We start from the raw sequence: 21194 nt of genomic DNA on the forward strand, positions 1-21194 counted from the left end.
TGTTTCCTGCTTTCATAGATCAGAGGGGGTGTAAACTTTAGATTGAACATTCAAAAAACAGTATATATTCATTTGTTCTTTCTTTATTTTGCTTTTAAATAGTTGCTGGTAATGGCAAAGCCCAGAAAAGTTTTTAACTTGTCAGAAAAGTGCCATGTTTTATAGTCTGTTAAATGTAAAATCTCTGCTGCTTACTATTCGATACCTGTAAGTAGTGTGTCAAATGTGAGTTTGTTTTTATCTTTACTATTTCAAGAAAAAAATGTGAACCTAAACAATAGGTTTCATCCTAATTTTTAGTTTTATAAAGTAATACACATTCGCTATTTGAAAATTAGTTAATAGACTGTATGGATGTGTGAATATATATCTGTATATGTGTCTGTATGTATGTACTGTATACACACATACCTGTATATATGTGTATGTATATCTCTGAGCAATCTGATTGGTCAATTTGGCTTTGGTTCCTCGTTCATATGTGATTGAGAAGGTAAGCACAGGGTAAGAGGGCTTGAGACACAGGAGTATACCTTTGAAAGGCGGAAGAGGAATGCAGAGAGTCGCCTTCATTGACTGAAAGCATTTGCAAGAATGGGAATGATATTTTCATGGAGGGTAATTGGGACCTGTCTACTATTAGTGGTAATCGTATAGCAGGCAAGAGAAAGGCAACTCAAGAAGACAGTCTGAGAAGTAGGCTTTGTGGTAACATAATTGCGAGAGGAAGTGCTGAGCAAGACAGGTTGATAGGTGGAATACTGAAGGTACATGTAAGGCAAGAGTTATCAAATATTTTTAAACTTATTCATTTACCTACCGGCAGGCATTGTGGCCAGTAAAATATATAGGCATCAGATAAGGCACACATCCCACAGTACAATTTATATTGCAATTCAAGCTTCACAGTACAATATTCTCATGATATGAAATCTTCATAAAAGAATTGTACTATATGTTTAATGTTATATTATTAGATATTAATAAATCAAACCATTGCAATTTAAATTCAAAGTAGTATGCAAATACAGTAGTTTTAACATTTTTAAAGCTTTTTCTATTTATATTAATCTTAAATATTTCTATAACAGTAACATGTGTTGCGTGTTTATTAGCATATGCAATTAAGAATTCCTCTGTACTCTGTAATGGAACGTAATGGACCTATAATATAAAGCCACCCAAATTTAAACTTTTGTTTTTTTCACCCCTATCCGCCCCCCCCAACCCCACATTGAACATCAAACATTGCTTCCACACTGGCTGTCCTTTCATCCTGCTTAAGTGCCGTTTTGAGCCGTTAGCTGTGGGTTCAACTTCTGACTGGATCTGACAAGAGCTTGCAATTGGGCATTCTTGTATTTGATACCAATACAGTGAAACTTCACAATATTCAGTATCCTGGCAAAAACAGAAGTCCTATTCAAAGTTTTGTTTTTTTTTTTAATAAAAGTATATTTGTTATTCAAGTGCATAGTATTGTGCCTTTTTCTGTAATAGAATGTATAGTATATAAATACGAATAGTAACAGCAAATGTAATAAAATATATTATTACTAATAGTAACATTACATTTAAAAAAAGTGGTGTATCAGTTAAGTAGCTGCCCAGTGATCATTTAAGTTAACTAATATTGGCATTCATAAATATCAAATTACAATGCAAGACTTAAATTTAGTTTGTGATGGACATGGTCATTCTTCCAGGGTTGCAGCAAATTGGGGGGGATTTCAACATAGGCCCTAGAGAATTAGGTCATCGTGGACTGCCTCATTTATCCTACCATGTACACATTGTAAATTTATTCTCAGACTCTTGTAACTGAAAAGTACTGATTGAAATCAATACTAAAAAAATATGTATAATGTAATGTTGACTTATTGAATTCCATGGTAATTCAGGATGTTTTAATTAAAAAGTCTTTAAAGCTGCTTTTTTAACAACATGTTTTTGAAATCTCATTGTCAGTGGAAAACTGTTGTTAATTTTTTTAACATTTACTATTTTTTAATTGCCACAAATTCCTGGGGCTTTGTTTGTCTAAGTATGTTCCTTTATATATATATATATATATATATATATATATATATATATATGTGGAAGAGAAGGTCTGTGATACGGTTTGCATATTTGCAGCTGGAGAGCCATAAAGGGAGAAAATGAATCGCGTATCATAAAGTAGTTTTTATTCCTGAGCTTTCAACCCATACCAGGGGTCTTCATCAGAGGATAATGCTTAGACTTACAAGAATCGAAGGCAATATATAGCAATAACTTACGTGGGTGGGGAGGGGTGGCTAGGTTGGTATTGGGTGTAAAGTCTTGTTTATGATGAATAAGTTCTTCTTAAGTTTGCACATGCTAGATTTATGTCCAGGTGTATGTTGCTGGTGTTCTCATTTGATTACCAGGATTCAGCCAGCTCTCTAGCACTTTTAGTATTGGCTTTAAATTTTACTTGTACATCGTCCCAATTAAATGTATGTCCTGTTGATTTCGTATGTGTATAGATCAATGATAGTGATTTCTTTCTTCTGATGGCGTTGCAGTGTTCCTATACAGTATACGTGTTGCAATTCTTTTTGAAGTTTGTCCAATGTATACTGCTGAGCACGAACTGCATGGTATGCTGTACACTGCATTTTGTGTTTCTGCTGTCGATTTCTTGTTTTTAGCATTAAAGATGACCGTGCGCAGATTGTTCGTGGGTTTGTGTGCTATTCTGACACCTGACTTGGCCAGGATGCGTGCTGCACCTTCAGACACATTGTGGTGATAAGGGAGTGAGTGTTTACGGTAAAGAATGCTACGCAGGAAAGATATTACACTTCGCCAGCAACCAACCGGTATCTCATAAACGGAGCTGTGTTAAAACTCTATTCAGAAGAGTCCACACCCATTGTAATACGAAGAAAACAAAAATGAAAGAGAGACGCTATCTCTTTCACTTCAAATGGATACTCAAAAACATTAATTAATCGAGGCCTACACAGAAGACGCCAAAAAACTCGGCAAACAATTGACTTGAATCAGAACCCCCACCCCGCCTGGCACTCACTCCCTTATCACCACAATGTGTCTGAAGGTGCAGCGCGCATCCTGGCCAAGTCAGGTGTCAGAATAGCACACAAACCCACGAACAATCTGCGCACGGTCCTCTTTAATGCTAAAAACAAGAAATCGACAGCAGAAACACGAAACGCAGTGTACAGCATTCCATGCAGTTCGTGCTCAGCGGTATACATTGGACAAACTTCAAAAAGAATCGCAACACGTATATAGGAACACCGCAACGCCATCAGAAGAAAGGACTCACTATCATTGATCTATACACATATCTCTGCCACTCACGTATGTGGATTTCACTTTCCCCAAACAACAAATCTTTTAATTCTCGCGGATAAACCTCTTCATTCGGAAGAAGCACTACTTTTCCCTGATGGCAACACGAATTAGACAATTTACAATTCTCTGACTTAAAGTTTAATGCCAAACAATATCTACATACTTCTGTCATATCACCTATGTCCATATATTTTATCTCTTTTCGCTTTTAACTTTTTGTCAATATCGCATTGAATTTTGATTCCATGTTTGGAATTACTTTGTGACAATGCAACTTATAACTGCCTGTGAGGGAATATCATTTCTTTCTCTCTACATGAACTGTGTCTGACAATAGCATTCACACAAATGAGAAATGATTGAACCGTATGCATGGTTGTAAAAGTTTTAGATGTGAGCAGGACTTTTCCAAATCTCTTTGCATAAAGTCTTGTCTCACGGGGCTTGAAATTTTCTCTCAACGGGATTTCATTTTCACCAAACAACAAATCTTTAAATTCTTGTGGCTACGCCTCACATTGGGGGGCTGGGCTGGGGTGGGTTGGGGGATGGGGGGTTGAGTTGGACACTGCTTTTCCCTGATGGCAACATGAATTAGACGATGTACAAGTCTCCGAATTAAAGTTTAAATCTGGACAGTATATTCAATCTCTCTTCACTGTTCAGTTATTTCACCGAGTAATAATTTCCATTTGTTTGCACTAATGTGATCTTTTCTATCATTTTTTTGAGACTTTCGAATTTTTGTACTTCCATTGTCTCTAACCTGCTCTGCATGTGTATTGCGCCAATGTTTTTGAATTCTTTACGATGTTCAGCTTTGTCATCTACTCTTTGTCTTTTATTTCTGGCATGAGGCGTGGTTAAATCTCTTGGCACAAAGTCTCGTCTCGTGGGACATGAAAGTGTCTCTCTGAGAGAGTCGCATCTCGTGTCTCTTCCCAAGATTTTTTTATTATAATAGAGAGATGTCTGTAGGTATCTAATCAGAGAATGAGTGCAAAGCCTCTGCTTCTTTGTCAGAAGTATGTAGGACATAGTATTAAAAAGCGATAGCTCTCACCATCTATATGTTAAACAAGTACACCTCCCTTCTTCATAATGAGATAAAGGAGGTAATAATGAAAGCCTGTGTGTCGACTTTATTTTTTTTAACATAAGCATGATTCCAAAACACAACTTTTGCAAAAAGGACTTTTGCTGGTTTTCTTTGTGAGATGTGTTAATGTGGTGCAGTAGCACTTTGAGCCTAATTAATGTGTAGTTTTTACTCTTGCTTTTATTACATAATTACTGAGCCTTCCAAAGTAATATATCTATTAGCAGTTATCCAAACACTGTAGTACCAATGTTGACTCCATACTACCGATACTGTAATAAAGCTAGTACTGTTGTATTTTTGGTGTTTTGGATTTGATTTTGTACCAAATTATCGGTAGTTCTGACATTCCTGCTTAGAATTCTTATTTCCTTTTAAGAAAAATGAGGGTAAACAAACTGCATAAAGCTGAGACCTCTCTGCTGTGAAAGTATCCCCTGCCGTATACTGCTGCTGTATAATTTCTGAATCTGTATCATTGAAAGATGTATCAGTGTCTTGAGTAGTCATTCTCATACCCACAGCTTGCTGTATGTAGTAGTGTTTGAATATATCCTGAGAAGTGTTTCAGTATGATACGTTTATGATACGTTTATGCTTTGCTGTTCCTTAACAAATCAGTGAATGCAGTGGTGCTTTTGGTAACAAGTCAACCTGAACCTAAATTACACACAGTGAAATGAAATCTTCCACGTTTGGGACTGGGAAGCCACTGGTCAGTCAGACTGCCTATTTTAACACCTCTCCTTCATCAAAAGCACCATAGTGGGCATGTGAAGGTTACTCGACCTTGAATCCGTGGTAGAAGTTTGCCCAGTCCAATGAATCCCATTTTCTGTTGCATCATGTGGATGGCCAGTTATGTGTATGTTTGTATTGTTTGTTTCCTTGGGTACAAGATGGCATCTGGATATACTATGGGGAGAAGACAAGCAAATTGAGGGAGTTTGATACTGTGGGCAGTATTCTGCTGTGAACCCTGGGTACCACCTACCTAAACAGTTACAGATGAGTTACACTGTACACCCCTCGTGGCAATGTTATTCCCTAATGGAAATGGCATCTTTTATAATGATAATAGGGTAGTAGTGTGATAGAACATGTGTGGAGGGAGCTGAAGATGGCATTTTAGCTGCTTCCCATCCAGTCTAATGGAGCTTGAGAGGATATGCCAGGAATAATGAATAAACTGCCCAAATCCAGGTGTGCAAAGCTTGTAGAGACTTGCCCAAAATACTTGAAGCTGTAATCGCTGCCCAAGGGTCTTCTACAAAGTACTGAATTAATGGTCCGAAAACTTGCATGAATTAAAAATTTCAGTTTTTGATTTGCAATAACTCTGAAAACCTTTCAATAAGCCTGTTTTTACTTTGGCATTTTGGGTACTGAATGTAGATTGATAGGCAAAAATTGAAAATGTGTCCATTTAAAATTAAGTCTAAACATAATGCTGGATGACTGTTCCACCATAATAAAAAATAAATAAATAAATATTAGTGGTGCTTCTTACATTTCTAACTTTAAGCAAAATATGGCATAGGTGTTTAAACTTTTGTTTGACATTAATGCTTAAGTATAACTCAGTGCAACATGAAAATCTACATGTTAAGCAAAAATCTCTTTTATTAATGAATAGGCACAGATATTTTCTATTGAAATGTTTGCCTACAGTTTATATTGTTAATTGAATCTTCAGTTTTAAACAAGAATGTTTACTGATTTACCAGGCAAAGGACAACATTTTGCTGAGTTAGTTTTGAGGTTCTGATTGTAACCAAGTTGAATTTGGTACTCTGTTGAGGTTCTACAAAATCCCTGGTCAAAGTTTCTGATTAAAGGCATTAATATTGTGAGATCAATTAGCAGGATTTTGTGTCACCTGCTGCCCAGTGTTCCCTGTCTGTCTATTATCAATGAGGCAAAAGCTATGATTTTAAAATAGAAGAATTCTCAGTTTACTAATTAAATTTTGACCACATCTATGTTTATGGCCGCAAGCTGTGGATAGTTGTAACAGACATGCTGTATGTTCTCATTTATGGGCAGATCTGGTATTTCTCAGATTTCTGAAATTTCCTTCCTTGGTATAAGGAGTTTGGCAAGCTGAGAGGAACTTGGGAAAACTTTGTTCTTTTTTTTTTTTTCTTCTTTTTTTTCCCATTGAGAAAAAACAGTTCAGAGATGTGAAAGTAAAGTTTTGCTAGCATTTCCTTAGGAGTGTTTCACGGTCTGTCCACAAGGGGGAGCTTTTGTAATAGATTAAGGATTTGTTGACCTGGTTAAATAGGAAAAAGCCTGCATCATTAAGTTTGGAAATTCCTCATGTGAGCTAGAATAGGGTATGTTTGATATAACGTGCTGCACTTGTTACTGCACTCTCATGTTACAAGTGGTTTATAAAAGGCATCAATAAATACTATTTTTAATTATAAATAAAATAGATGTGTATTTACTTTTTAATACAGGTATTTTAAAATAAATGTAATCCAGCATTTTCACCTTTAATATTCCTCTGTCTTGAAGGCATGAGGTCCTGTGGCTCTTTCAAGGTGGATTCAGAGCCTAATGTGGTTAAAGTAGCAATAGATTAACCACTTTTCATTTTGCTAACTCGAGCTGTATTCTGCACTTCATGGTGGTGAAGTTACAATGTGTTACATTTTTCTTTATTTTGTGTATTGATTAACTTAGAAGTAGAATACACTTTATCCAGTTTGAAAAGCTGGAAAGCAATAACCTGAAAATTGTAACACATTGCATTTTTATCACTGTTTAATATTGTTCTTTATGTATGCTGCTGCTCGAGTATGTGAATTTCCCCTTGGGATTAATAAAGTGTCTGTCTGTCTGTCTTGTGCTCACTATGGTGGTTTCTAGATAGATAGACAGATAAATCTTTGTTTGTCCCCTAGGGAATTTTCTCTTTTTACAGAAGCTCTTTAAATAAATACATGAATTGGTAGATAAGTAAGTAAATAGGTTTAAAAAAAATATACACGCATATTTTGGTCTGAACACACACCTGCAACCATCTTTAGAGTTATCAGGATGAAAATTTTTTCTTTATTATTATAAAGTAATACTTGCTTGTAGGTTTTTTTTTTTATTTCTCTTGGAGTATTCTTGAAAATGGTAAACAAGTGAAAACAAATTGAATGGAATAAAACAGATTTGGAATGAGAAGTTCAATTTTTTGTTCAAAATGGAATATAACACTAGTTAAAAAATAGTTACTATGTGGAGAGTGTGCAGGCTTCCAGATTTATGGACATGAAGCCAAGTAAAAATAAAGTGTACTCTTTTTAATCTGTTATTCCAGAAGTTAACCTTGACAGGGGAACAATGTGGGTTTTTTAAAGGATAAGTCTGGTATTTTTCAAGTCAAAGGTTTTTCTTTACAATCTTGGTTTATATTAATTTGCTACATGAAATTGTTATGTAAATTGAATAATTATTTATTTATTTTTTATTTTTTTTTATTTTTATTTATTAATTTTATTACAATCAATACATAGCAATCAAGTTTTTACAAAAAAAGAATTATGCTAAGAACAGATCGATCCCCACCCTTGAGAGAGAGAGCAAGCCAAACGGTGTAAAATTTAAGGCTTGTAAAAATACCTAAATTAATAAATTCTCTGTGCTTTATAAACTTATTTTAAAATATTACTGATTAGATCCTGCAATGTTTTGAAAAAAGTCTGCACAGATCCTCTAACTGAGTATTTGATTTTTTCCAATTTTAAATAATATAACACATCAGTTTCCCACTGACTTAAAAGAGGAGAGTTTGGTTTCTTCCAGTTTATCAGAATAAGTCTGCGTACAACAGTGTAGTGAATGCAATCACAATTTGTTTGTCCTTCTCCACTTTAAGACCCTCTGGAAGAACCCCAAACACAGCTGTTAATGGGTTAGGAGGGATTGTGAGTCCAAGGCTGTCTGAGAGGTAATTAAAAATTTTTGTCCAGAATAATGTTAATTTGGTGCAGGCCCAGAACATGTGACCTAGTGAGGCTGGGGCTTGGTTGCAACATTCGCAGGTTGGATCATGCCCTGGAAACATTAGTCGAGACAGATGTGCTCGATATATAATTTTAAGTTGTATAATTGTATGCTTTGCGCATATGGAGCTCGAGTGAATTCTCTGCATTGCTACTTTCCACTCCTTTTCTGATATATTAATTGAGAGGTCATTTTCCCAGTGTCCTCTTGGATCTTTGAAAGGAAGGGATTGTAAAATGATTTTATATATTGTAGAGATGGAATCTAATTCCTCAAAATTGAGCAATATTTTTTCCAGCGTGGATGATTTTATTATTTTTTAAATTTTAAAAACCCCTAGCCTGTTCTTTCATTTTAAAATGGAGGTGAAGAGTCCTTAACTTATCAAAATTAATTTTTCAAGCTAAGAGTGTTCTTGAGTATTCATTTGAACCTTGAGATTGCACAAGTATTACTTAATAGCGTGTCAATGTTTTTTTAGAAGGAAAAAAGCAAAAAACACATTTTTGTGAGATTCAACCATTTTAAAAGGAGCCCATTTGTGCGCTTTATCTTGTTGATCATCTTACCTGTGTGGCATTGTTTCACCTTGAATAGTTGGCTCCGAGCACTGTTACTGACATTGTTGAATGCTGTTTCCCAGATGTGAATTGCTACCCCTGTTGTGTAGACAAAAGTAACTGAAAAAAGTAAGACAATCGGTCAAAATGTTTGACTATATGTGGTAGAAAATAATTAAAAAAATTACTTAAAATTGATATGAATCACAACATAGAACGATCTGATCACATTATGGGCTTGAGTAAATGTCTGCTTGGGATGAAACAGTGAAACTTGTCAGTTATGATTACTCCCTCAAAAATATTGCGGTCAGTTCTTGTATTACAAAATCCTCAGCAAGAGCTACTCCATGTGTGCTATAAAATTTGATCTGTTTCATCGTGGTTTCTCTCTCTATGGCATTATCTGCCTTTACTATTTTCTCAGGTTTTTTTTGATATCATTCGTATGCTGGATACTCCATGAGGTTTGTATTTCAGAGTGTTTATTGGCACCGTGAACGTAGCAGCGATGTGTAGATGGCCTGCGTATTTCAAAATTTTAAAGCTTTGGTAAAAACTGCAGTATAGTGAATACAAGTCAGATTTATAGTTAATGTGTAATGGAAGATATGCATGGCATACCAGCATGCATTATATTGCCACTTTATGTTAACCTTGCCTTATTGTAGTTATTATCAACTAACAACACAGAATGTAACCAAGTAGAATCCTGTTACAGCGAAACTCACGGGACCATAAAAAAATTTCGGAAAGTTCTAAATGTGGGGAAAATACATACAATATTGTGGGCAGGGCTGCTAGTGATTCGCCATTTCTAAGGGCAGTAGCTCAAGGAAAGCTTCGTAGCTGCTGTGCTGCATCTGGGTAACAGTAAACCAAGAGCAAAGTGATTGGTTGTCGTTCGCAGGATCAGGGTTACATGTACCGTACTTGTCACACAGTGTTTAACATTTAACAGCTGGCTTTGATCTGTTCTTCCTCACACTCTCCTGATCTGTCTGCGGTGATTCCGAGCTGCTGGTGGTCTTCTAATGTGAAGGTGGAAAGTAAAGCAGGACGATCACCTGTGCTGCAACTCCTAACTGCTCCTGTTCTGAGTATAGTCTTGAGACTTCCTGCCTTCCATATACAGTAAATAAAGTCCCTGTATTTTCCTTGGAATCCTGGACTCGCCTTCCAATCTTTCATGTATCTCTGTGACCCAAGCTTGGTAATACCTGTATAAAAAAAAAAAAACACGCTTCTTAAACTGCAAAAAATGTTCTATTTGAAAACGAGACGTTAGATGTAACTTTTTTTTATTGAAATACAAGTATCAATACAGAATGAAAATGACACAATCCATTTTCTATGGAAATACAGGTATGAACACAGAATGAAGATAAAGACGCGATTTCAAAATGCTTTTGCCACGTCATTTTTTTCATTTCAGAATCAACTTTTTCCAGGATTGTTGATTTTTCTAGTTCACCGAAAGAATCAGAGTCTGACAAGAGACTCTGAGTACATTAAATCGCAGTTCAGTTCATTGATGATATTTGTATGCCGGATTGCATCAAAAAGGATGGGATATAAAAGAAAGAAAAACAGAAAACGCAGGGGATTAATCAAAAACAGAAAATATTTTTATTTAGTCATATTTCAATGTTCTCACAGTTTTATTGTGATGCCTGCACTATTTTAAGATTCTATTTCTATGATTGTTTTTTTCTGTATATTGTTAATTTTATTTTATTGTCAAAATTCAAATTGGAATTGTATTATTATTATTATGTGTGAATTATTTAGTTTGTTGCTTGCTTTTTATATTTTTGTATTGTTTGGTGGTTAAAGTTGTTACACTGGATACTATTCTAGAGTGAGGAAGTCAGTGATTCAAATCATTTTGGTGAACTGAATAAATGAATGAATCAATCAAATTGCTATAAAGAATCATTTTCCTGATCACTGACTCAGAATTCGGTTATGTGTTTGATGAAAATACACTCTTGCCTAGTGTTCCAAAGACTGCCAGAGACCAGAAATTTTGTGGCAGACTGTCTCTCTCTTTGAGACAACTTGTTGCAGGGTTCTCAAGACATTGGGCAAAAACTGTAGGAGCAGCATTAAGTTTTTTTTGCATCTTCAGTGGCCAATTTTCGTTGAAAAAACAGAGATTTACATTTCGTTAAAATGACATTGAACACTATGTTCCTTGAACGTTTGTCTGGGCCCAAAAAAGTATTTGTTATTGTGAGAAATTTCATTACTTTCGTATTCTCTATAGCGGGATTTAACCTGTATACCTTGAACTGCCTGATGCAATTCAGAATATGTGCTTCCATTGTCTATAAAAATATTTGGTACACATGATATTAGAAAATTTTTTGAGTACTTCCGTGCCACTGGTGCTGGTGCACATTTTGAATCCTGGCAGATGCATAGTCAAATCACATAATTTCATGGAATACTGACAGCTGGTCCCCTATATCAGACACTTGGCACACTTTTGTGCCAAGCATCATTTATTACAAGTCATTGCAAAATATAAATGCTAAAGAAACGGAACTGCAGAAAGAAAAGTAGTATAATATAAATCCTGAATTAATAGAAATTTGTTGAATTGTGGGTGTACCTGTAAAAAAAAATGGTAAAAGCTCCACCCTCAACAGCCTTCTTGAACCCTAAACCTAATTAGAAACATTTTGCTATACAAAGTGGACACATTCAGTATATTTTTAGGCTTATGTTTTAATGTTTAGACTCCAGGTCCTTAACATCAATTTTGCAAAAGTTTTTTCCATTTTAGATTACAATTTCATGTGGCAAAATAGGTCTGCTACCCATCTTAAGATGGATTGAAATCAAAGTAATCAATGTAGACTTCATAGTTAATGTTGCAGTGTATTATCTATTGGAATGTATTTTGTAATGCATGTAATAATAAAATGCATTGAAATTGTTGTAACAGATGGGGCATCTCAAACAATTGTAGTAATAACATGCATTACAATACTACAAATGTTTGTGATACCCCATCTGTTAGACCGATGAATTGCATTTCTCATTCCGTATTATATGCCATTTAGTATGGGATTCATAAAAGTAGTGTTCATGTTTGTGATATGCAGTCTGTTGGAATGAAACAAATCAACTTGATGGACGTATAGACACTTGTCTTTTTAATCAAAGTGGATTAATATGATTGTAAAGATATAACTTCGAGTTGAAAAATAGCGGACTTATCCTTTGACCTGAACATTTGATGTACTTTTTCAGGATAACTTTTACCATTTCTTTTTCTCAGTTTATTATCTGAGAGAAGTAATTAAAAATAAGTGTTTGGGCTAACAGCATTGTCTGTATGTTTTTCTTTGTTTTTGTATATGAAAAGTGAATTGTAGCCATTGTAATTTTTTGAATTTACTAGATATTGGAATTTTCATTTTGTTTCTGCTGCATTTTTTTATTATGATTGGCATATAATGACTGAAATAAATCAAATGGTAGCGAGATTGTTGAGCATAATCATATGTTAAAAATTGAACTGGTTGCTACTTTTGTGAGATTTAAGTTGTTTAAAATAACCTTCATGTGCTGTTCCTGTGGAGAGTCATTGAGATGACTTCACTTGCTGTGTTTTCTTAAGTTCATGGTCTGTATGGAAAAAAAAAGTGTGCTTAGAGACAGCAGTGTTTGATATCTGTACAGCTGCATCATACTTTAACTGGTGTCATGCAACTTGAGAACCCATGAAAAAATATAATTAATATGCAATTTACAAGGTATACAGTACAGAATAGTCAACTGTATTATCTTCCATATGTTTAATTTTGCAGTGCTGTTGTGGTGCATGAATGGAAGAATTTCTATGTATTTCCATACACATGAGAGTTCTACTGCTACTATAAGTAATCTTTGTGCAACAGTTAAGGTAAAGTTCTACAGTAACTTGGTATGCAGTCATGAAATTAAACATTTGCAAAGAACACACTTAACTTACTCAATATTTTTAGTTGTGTAGTCATTTTTACTAGAAATGCCAATGTGCATTATTTTTATTCATTTGGACATCCTGTAATGACAAGGCCAAACCTTAAGGCCTCAGACTAGAGGAGGCCAGTTATATAGACTGTGACTGATTATTTTATTGCTTAAAGTTTTTCTTTGTTACTTACCTAATGCTGTACATAATGATGGCTGTACAAAAATGTTAATCTCATGTTTTGATTGAGAATGGAGATGACAAAATTCCTAACACTATTGATGTCCTCAGAGACCAACACTAAACCATTCCAATGAATATCAATATGTCTATGAAAAATATCTCAAGATTCTCGTGTAATCTATCTGTGAAGTATTTATATGTCAGGTGCCTGTATTCTCCATGAAACATAAGATGACATTTTCTTCGCTCTCATAATGTACAACACTGGGTAAGTTAGATAAAAATAATTTTTTGTGGAGTATTTTTTAAAGGTTTGGTGATGTTGTTACTTGTATGTTCATAGCTGTAAACCACAACTGTAGTACTTCAGGGTTTTTCAAAGTGTTTTTTGAAACTACATAAAACTGGGTTTACAAATTAAGGAACTATTTCAGAATAATGTTCATCATCTTAAAATTGTGAAGACTTTGAATATCTCATCATCTACAGTACAGAATATCATCAAAAGTTTCAAACAATCTGGAGAAATCTCTGTGCACAAGGAACAAGGCTGAAAATCAATATTAGATACCAGTGATCTTTGGGATCTAAGGTGGCACTGCCTCAAAAACAGGCATGATTCTGTCATGGAAATCACTGCTCAGAAACACCCCCCGAAATCATTAAACACAGAAGAAGCCATATGTGAACATGATTTATTAACAGTGCCACCTTCTCTGGGACAAAGCTCATTTAAAAGGACTGAGGCAAAGTGGAAAACTGTTCTGTGGTCAGACAAATCGAAATTTGAAGTTCTTTTTGGAAAACAAGGATACCATGTCCTCTGGACTAAAGGGGAGTGGGACCGTCCAGCTTGTTATCAGTGCTCAGTTCAAAAGCCAGCATCTCTGATGGTATGGGGGTGCATTAGTGCCTATAGAATTGGCAACCTGCACATCTGGAAAGGCACGATCAATGCTGAGAAGTATGTACAGGTTTTAGAACAAAATATGCTCCCATCAAGACAAAATCTTTTTCAGGGAAGGCCTTAAATACTTCAGTAAGACAATATTAAATCTCATACTGCATCTATCACAACAGCATGGCTTCACAGCAGAAGACTCCGGCTGCTGAACTGACTTGCAGTCCAGACCTTTCAACAGTTGAAAACATTTGGTGCATCATGAAGCGAAAAATATGACAAAGACGACCCAGGATTGTTGAGCAGCTAGAATCCTGTGTCAGACAAGAATGGACAACATTCCTCCCCCAAAAGTCCAGCAACTGTTCACCTAAGTTACCAGATACTTCGTACTGTTGTTAAAAGAAGAGGGGATGCTACACAGTGGAAAACATGGCCCTGTCTCATCTTTTTTGAGACTTGTTGCTGCAATCAGATTCAAAATGACCTTATTCTTAAAATGGTACATTTTCTCATTTTAAATATTTGATATGTTTTCTATGTTCTGTTGTAAATAAAATATGAGTTTCTGAGATTTGCAAATCATTGCATTCTGTGTTTATTTACATTTTACACAGCATCACAACTTTTTGGAATTGGGATTTATACTTGATGGCCGAGAAAAAATGTAAATCTTGTGTTTTTATGCAGAAAAACGTTTGATATAACAGAAACCAATAGTGATCAGTGCTGTACATTGCCAAATGATGTGAAAAATGTAAATGGTAAAATGGAAATAAAAACTCATATTACTCATGTCACATATTCAGCATCAAGTTATCCAGTCATATGCTCAATATGTTTAAAATGCATGCAAAATTTTGTATAAATACAGGGTGAGGCAGAAAGGATGGACGTCTTTGAAATAGCTAGAACTCACCACTAGGTGGAGTGACAGATGTGTGGTAGGTGGCGTTAGGTTCGCGAAGTCTTAAAATTTTTTAATTTTCTTTTTAGTCTAAGCCATAGAGCCGTAGATGATAGAACACTGCATACAACTGTTTTGTCAAGAACAACCAATCTGTTACCGTAGTTCAGCGTGAGTTTCGTTGCCATTTCAATATCCACAGAAATAAAGCTGTTCCCGCTCGTAACACTATCCTACGTTGGGTTAAAGCACTTCGTACATGAGGTACACTAATGAACAAAAGACTGCCGGGGGCTACACAAACGGCACGTACCCCTGAAAATGTGGAAAGCGTACAACTAGCCCTGTTGCGCAGTCCAAGTCGATCTGCTCGGAAGCATTCTTCTGAACTTGAACTCCGTAATCGTTTGGTAATGCGTATTTTGCATTTCGACCTGCATTTCCATCCCTACAAATTGCCCGTTGTGCAACAGTTGAAGGCAGGGGATTATGCACAGCGACTGAACTTAGCATATGAAATGGAAGCAATTTTTGAGCAAGATGACAACCTCATTTTGTTCATGAGTGATGAAGCTCATTTTCATCTCAATGGCTTGGTGAATCAACAGAATTGCCGTTATATGGCTTCTGAAAATCCGAAAAAATTACACAAAAGACCGCAACACAGCCCGAAAGTAGCCAAGTTTCCATCCAGTTTTTTGCGACGTTTTGTTATCGACAAACAGAATATACGTAAAAAAAAATGTGCGAAATTTGCTGTCTCCAGCCTATTTCCATTCAACTGGCTTTTTATCAATAAAATAGTTACATATTAACTAAAACTCCTCAATGCTATAAGATATGCATCCCGCGCGGAGCTTGATTGTTTGCTTGTCTCTGCCTCTCTCTCACCCTCTCTGACATTCTCTGCGCCTGACGAAGGGGCTGTTTGCACAGAGGCTGTTTGCTTAAAAGATACTGATGCTCCTCTAAAAAAATGCCGCTTTATTGCGGTGCTCGGCATATTTAAAAGCACAAAAGCACACGTATTGATTTTTTGATTGTTGCTTTAATCTCGCTCTCTCTCTGACGTTCTCTGCGCCTGACGGAGGAGATGTGAGCAGAGGGGCTGTTTGCACAGAGGCTGTGTGCTTAGAAGATACTGACGCTCCTCTAAAAAATGCCGGCAAACTTAAAAGCACACGTATTGATTTTTTGATTGTTTGCTTTTCTTTGCGAGCGCTCTCTCTATCTCCCTCTGAAATTCTCTGCTCCTGAAGAGAAGAAGATCTATTTGAATTCTTTTAATTGTGAGAAAGAACTGTCATCTCTGTCTTGTCATGGAGGACAGTTTAAACTTTTACCTAAAGGGTGTTATTTCATGTCTAGACGGCTCTAATAATGTTAACAGTGTGGGAGAGTTTATAAGGGCTTAAAATATATAAAAATAACTACACAAACATATGGTTTCTACTTCGCGGATTTCCGTCATTCGCAGGGGGTTCTGGAACGCAACCCCCGCGATCGAGGAGGGATTACTGTATATGCTGTGTGCACCGCTATTAAAGAAAAATTTAATGCGCCGTTATATCAGACTTCCGACTGTAGCGGAGGCCAATGAAATTGCATACCGCAATTCCTTGGTGCATCTTGTGCCACAGATTTACGGTGCGCTGGATGGCACGCATGTGCCTATTCTTCCCCCGACGGAAGGCTACCGCGATTACATTAATCGCAAAGGGTGGGCATCTGTTGTTCTCCAGGCCCTTGTTGATGACAGGTGCATGATACGAGACATTTGCGTTGGCACTCCTGGAAGTGCCCCATGATGCAGCTGTGTTTGCAGCATCGGATCTGTACAGGTGAGCCTACCTTTCAACATCCCTTCTCAGTGCGATAACAACTGAATTAGTACTGTAACCTGCTTCCCTTAAGGTTTTTAATTAAAACTGAAATTTGAATTAATACAAAATAACGACGTTTAATCAAAAAACTAAAGTTAATATTAATGAGAGAATTTCTCATATATGCTAAAACATCTGCCATTTAATAATAAAAAAAAATGTTTAGATAATGAAACACACGGTTTATTAAATATTTTGACTGGCACAGTAAATTACCTTTGCGGTTTTTGTATTATTTAGACATCCTGAGAGACACCTCCAGGCTACAGTTGATGTGGAGGGAGTTCAGGTACCCCTTTTAGTAGCAAGAGACCCAGCCTATCCGCTACTGCATTGGCTCATCATGAGAAATAACGAGTCTCTTCATCAGACCATGCAAACCGCTCCACTATTCTCGTTTTGATTGCACGTGATGAAAATGTATCATGTGACACATTTATTTGCGTTAAAGCCCTTTTTTTCCGACAAAAAGTGTTTCCAATGTAGTTTTTGCGACATCTGAAGTATCGATATGGAATTTATGCGCTAAAGTTAAACGGAAAAATATTATGTCGACATGCACAACATTTTATCGATAATTAGCATTTCCATCAACTAAAATTTGAAGCGCTAAATATTTTTTCGCAAAAACTCCTTGGATGGAAACCTGGTTACTGATGGTTTGGTGCACTATGGACAAAACCTGCGTCATTGGTCCTTACTTTTTTGAAGACGATAATGGGAATGCTGTTACCGTGAACTCGGAGCGCTATATTGAGATGATAAACAACTTCTTTTTACCTGAATTACGACAAAAACATATTCCCACCCGGCGTGTGTGGTTTCAACAGGATGGGGCGACAGCCCACACAGCTAGAGCATCAATGGGTGTTATTCGCCCTCTCTTGCCTGGTCACCTCATTTCCAGGTTTGGTGACATTCATTGCCCCACTTGGTCCCCTGACTTATCCATGTGCAATGATTTCTTGTGGGGTCACCTCAAGGCACATGTATACGAGCATAAGCCCCGTACATTGGAGGAACTGAAGGAAGCCATTCGCGTGGGAGTCGCCCAAATCGACAGATCGATGTTGAAAAGAGTGAAGGCCAACTTCCATGAACGCCTTCAGAAATGCGTCAGTGATAACGGACACCACATGGGAGATGTTGTTTTCCACACTTGATTTTGTCAACTGCTATTTCAATATGAAATCAAATCTTTCAATAAATTTCTTTGTAAGAAAAAATTAACAATTTTGTGATTTTGTAAAAAGCGTCTGACCTTTCTGCCTCACCCTGTGTATATATACTTGTGGAATTATCCTTACACATCATAAATAAGAAACCTCAAGCCTCATGTGAGTTACTGTTTGGATTAAAGACCTCTTTCCTTAATTTTTTTTTTGTCAAGAATACTGTCTTTACTTTTACATAATTTGGTAAATCTGAAAGATAATGTATTGTTAATTTTTATTTGTGGATGTGAATTTGTAATGTTTATCATTGCCCTTATATTGTGGGCCATTATGTGAAATGACTGTAGCTTAAAACCAAAATAAATGTCTTATGATTCATGTTTGCTAAAGTAACTTTTATTTAAGACATCACATTTTAGCAGGTTCACTATTTCTGAATATAAGGTTAAAAGTAAGCACTAGAAACTGAAACTGTTAAATCACCTTATCACATTTGACATTTCTTAACAAGTTCCAGTTTTTGTTGTTTCATTTGTGGCTTACCAGGTATTGATTTTGTAAAACAGTGAGGGATAGTAATATATTAGTATGGAAGTACTTCCAGTACAGGTCAAAGTGGATGTTTTTTACTTGTGCATGACTGGTTTTAGCCTTGTAATTAAAGCTTTAGTTAGAGAGATAAGGAGGTTAGTTTAAGACTGGGTTGAAAAGTCTAGTCTTTTGCTTAAGCATCTAGCTGTGTGAACCAGGTATAATCTAATTATCAGCTATAGAAGAGGTAAGCAATTTTGATATTACTATTGTTGCTGTTAACACTATTGTTAATAATATAGGATAAATATTAAAAATGTATACTCCTGTATCTGTTGCCAATCCAGCTGTAGTGCTATTATTTTTTATGAGGTCATAAGGTCTCGTGAGATATTACTTCCTATACTTCTGGAAATCATTTCAACATTCTAGAATGCATTCTTTGTGCATTCCTTGAATTTGACTGTGGCAAATCTAAGACTAAATGTGGTTTTATTGCCAAATACATAGTAACTGTTGTTGTTATCATGGTAACTATATACATTTTATTATAGGTCCTGTATTTAAGTATATTTTCTTGTTACAGATTCCTGAAGCATTGCTATATGAAAGGGACAAAAAAGCAAAATGGCATGGCATCCCAGTTCTTTTGCAGAAGTTATATGAAAACAGCCATCCTAACTGTGACCTCTCTCAGGTCTATGGTGTAATTAAGGTGAGTTATATTTAAATGGTGTTTGGTCTAGGTTTCCTGGGGTTTTGAGGGAATTGTTATATGATGCCAGATTTGAGAGTGATGGTGATAAATTAGAAATAAAAAAAACTTGCAAAATGTCTTCTAATACACATTTGTATCCTGAGTTGACTCCACCCTTATGCTGTGTGAATTCTACAATGACTGAGCATATAGCATGGCAGATTTTAGGAATAAAATAGCCTCTTCAGCACTAGGCCTTGGATTATGTACCAAGTCTACCAAGGTAGACTACTGAAGGCTTAAGTGCTTTGTATGATTTCCTGGTAATTGCTTAAATCTATAGTTGTTAATGCATTGGGGTTTATTTGTAAAATCCCATAAATGACTAAAAAAGGCAACATCGGACGTGGGCAGAATTTCTTATACTGATGTTTTAAAATGGTGTATTTGACGCATCAGTGTTGAAAAGAATCGTGTATATAAAATGGAGATAGATGAACTTGTGAGGCAGGTGTGAGTCAATGAAGATATAAATGTCATCTGTAAATGAAAACTTTTCATGGTTTGCACACTGCCACTCTAGGCTGGATTATGATAACCTGAAAAACAATTCCAGAAGATAAGCTCATTATTTGGCTTAAAAATGAGAAATGGATTCACGAGATATGTTATTTTTAGTTGTTTTGCAAAATGCAGCTTTTATGATTAAAAAGCAGACGTCTAACCACTATCATAAACAATTCTTTTATAAACTGATTTTTGACGAGCTGTTGATATAATATATAATGGAATTGGTGAATTTTTGATGCATCAATCATCACTACTCCATCATATCTGAAGAATTCCAGGTTTATATCCCATACTAAGTTTAATAGGATTGGCATCCACACTGTACCTGATACTACCAGGGTACCCTTTAGCCACTGTAGTACTGTTCTGGATTCGCTGGGTTTGGAAAACAAATTTCTCAATTATTTTTAAATCTTTGGCAGCAATAAAACAAATGCATTCCCTTTTTTTGGCCAGCAAGTACATTTTGAAAAGACTATTGGCTATTCTTTTTCCTTTTGCTTGTAAAATTAGATTTTTTTGTTGGCTTAATAATGTGGTCTTTATAAATGACTTTTTTTTTTTCTTAGAGTTCTTTATTGATTCTTAATTGAGAAAAATTATATTTACAGGAGATATCTTCCTTGCTGTCTATGGAAGCAATGGCATTTGTCACAGAAGACCGAAAGACAGCTCAGGAATCCACCTATCCAAACACTTACACTTTTGACCTTTTTGGAGGTGTTGATGTAAGTTTATGTTTGAATGAGAATACACTGAACTCCATTGGTTGAATACAGAAACTTCAGAAATAGTGTTGTGCAAGTTTTATATATGAGCCTTAGAATAACTTAAAGGGATAAATAAAGGAAACAGGTGGCAAGTGTCAGGAAAGTGGTTGGAGCAACACAAAAATTTGAATTGATAAGTTGCAAACTCTTGTATACTCTTGTCACTCTATTAGGTATTCTTTTTTGAAGACAATTTAATATATCAATGTTGAATTTTTAACAAAACTGAGAGGAAAGGAGGCTATTAAGTTAAATATACTACAAAATAAAGTGTTAAAAATACAAGTACTTTTTTCCTTAAGGTATTATAAATCACGAGTATTCTTTCTAAAGAATTAGCAGAAAGAACATTTTGGAATCTACTGTTATTTTTGTTGATGAAATATATAAAAATTGATACAATATTGTTTATTTGGCATTTGTTTTTCAGCCTGTTTATTTGGGCATCGATCAAAGTTGTATAAAATCTTGTATAAAAAGTGAGAATTGGAGAATTGTATTTCTAAAAATGGGTGGCAGGATAGGACTGTACCACAATACTATGTTTGAATCCTAGTACTGGCTCTGTCTGTAGAGTTTGCATGTTCTCTGTTAGCCTGTG

General features: G+C 35.7%; 1 protein-coding gene across 1 annotated transcript in view; it reads left to right on the plus strand.

Annotated features, from left to right (window-relative positions):
- LOC120515268 (short transient receptor potential channel 4-associated protein-like) overlaps positions 1–21194 on the plus strand; it is an 87735-nt gene that overhangs the window by 1651 nt on the left and 64890 nt on the right. The window contains exons 2-3 of the mRNA XM_039736116.1: positions 19143–19271; positions 20435–20551. Of these exons, the coding sequence (XP_039592050.1) occupies positions 19143–19271; positions 20435–20551 (246 nt within the window). The remainder of the gene's footprint in view (positions 1–19142; positions 19272–20434; positions 20552–21194) is intronic.

Source organism: Polypterus senegalus, chromosome 14, assembly GCF_016835505.1.
Source record: "Polypterus senegalus isolate Bchr_013 chromosome 14, ASM1683550v1, whole genome shotgun sequence".
Classification (NCBI taxonomy): Eukaryota; Metazoa; Chordata; class Cladistia; order Polypteriformes; family Polypteridae; genus Polypterus; species Polypterus senegalus.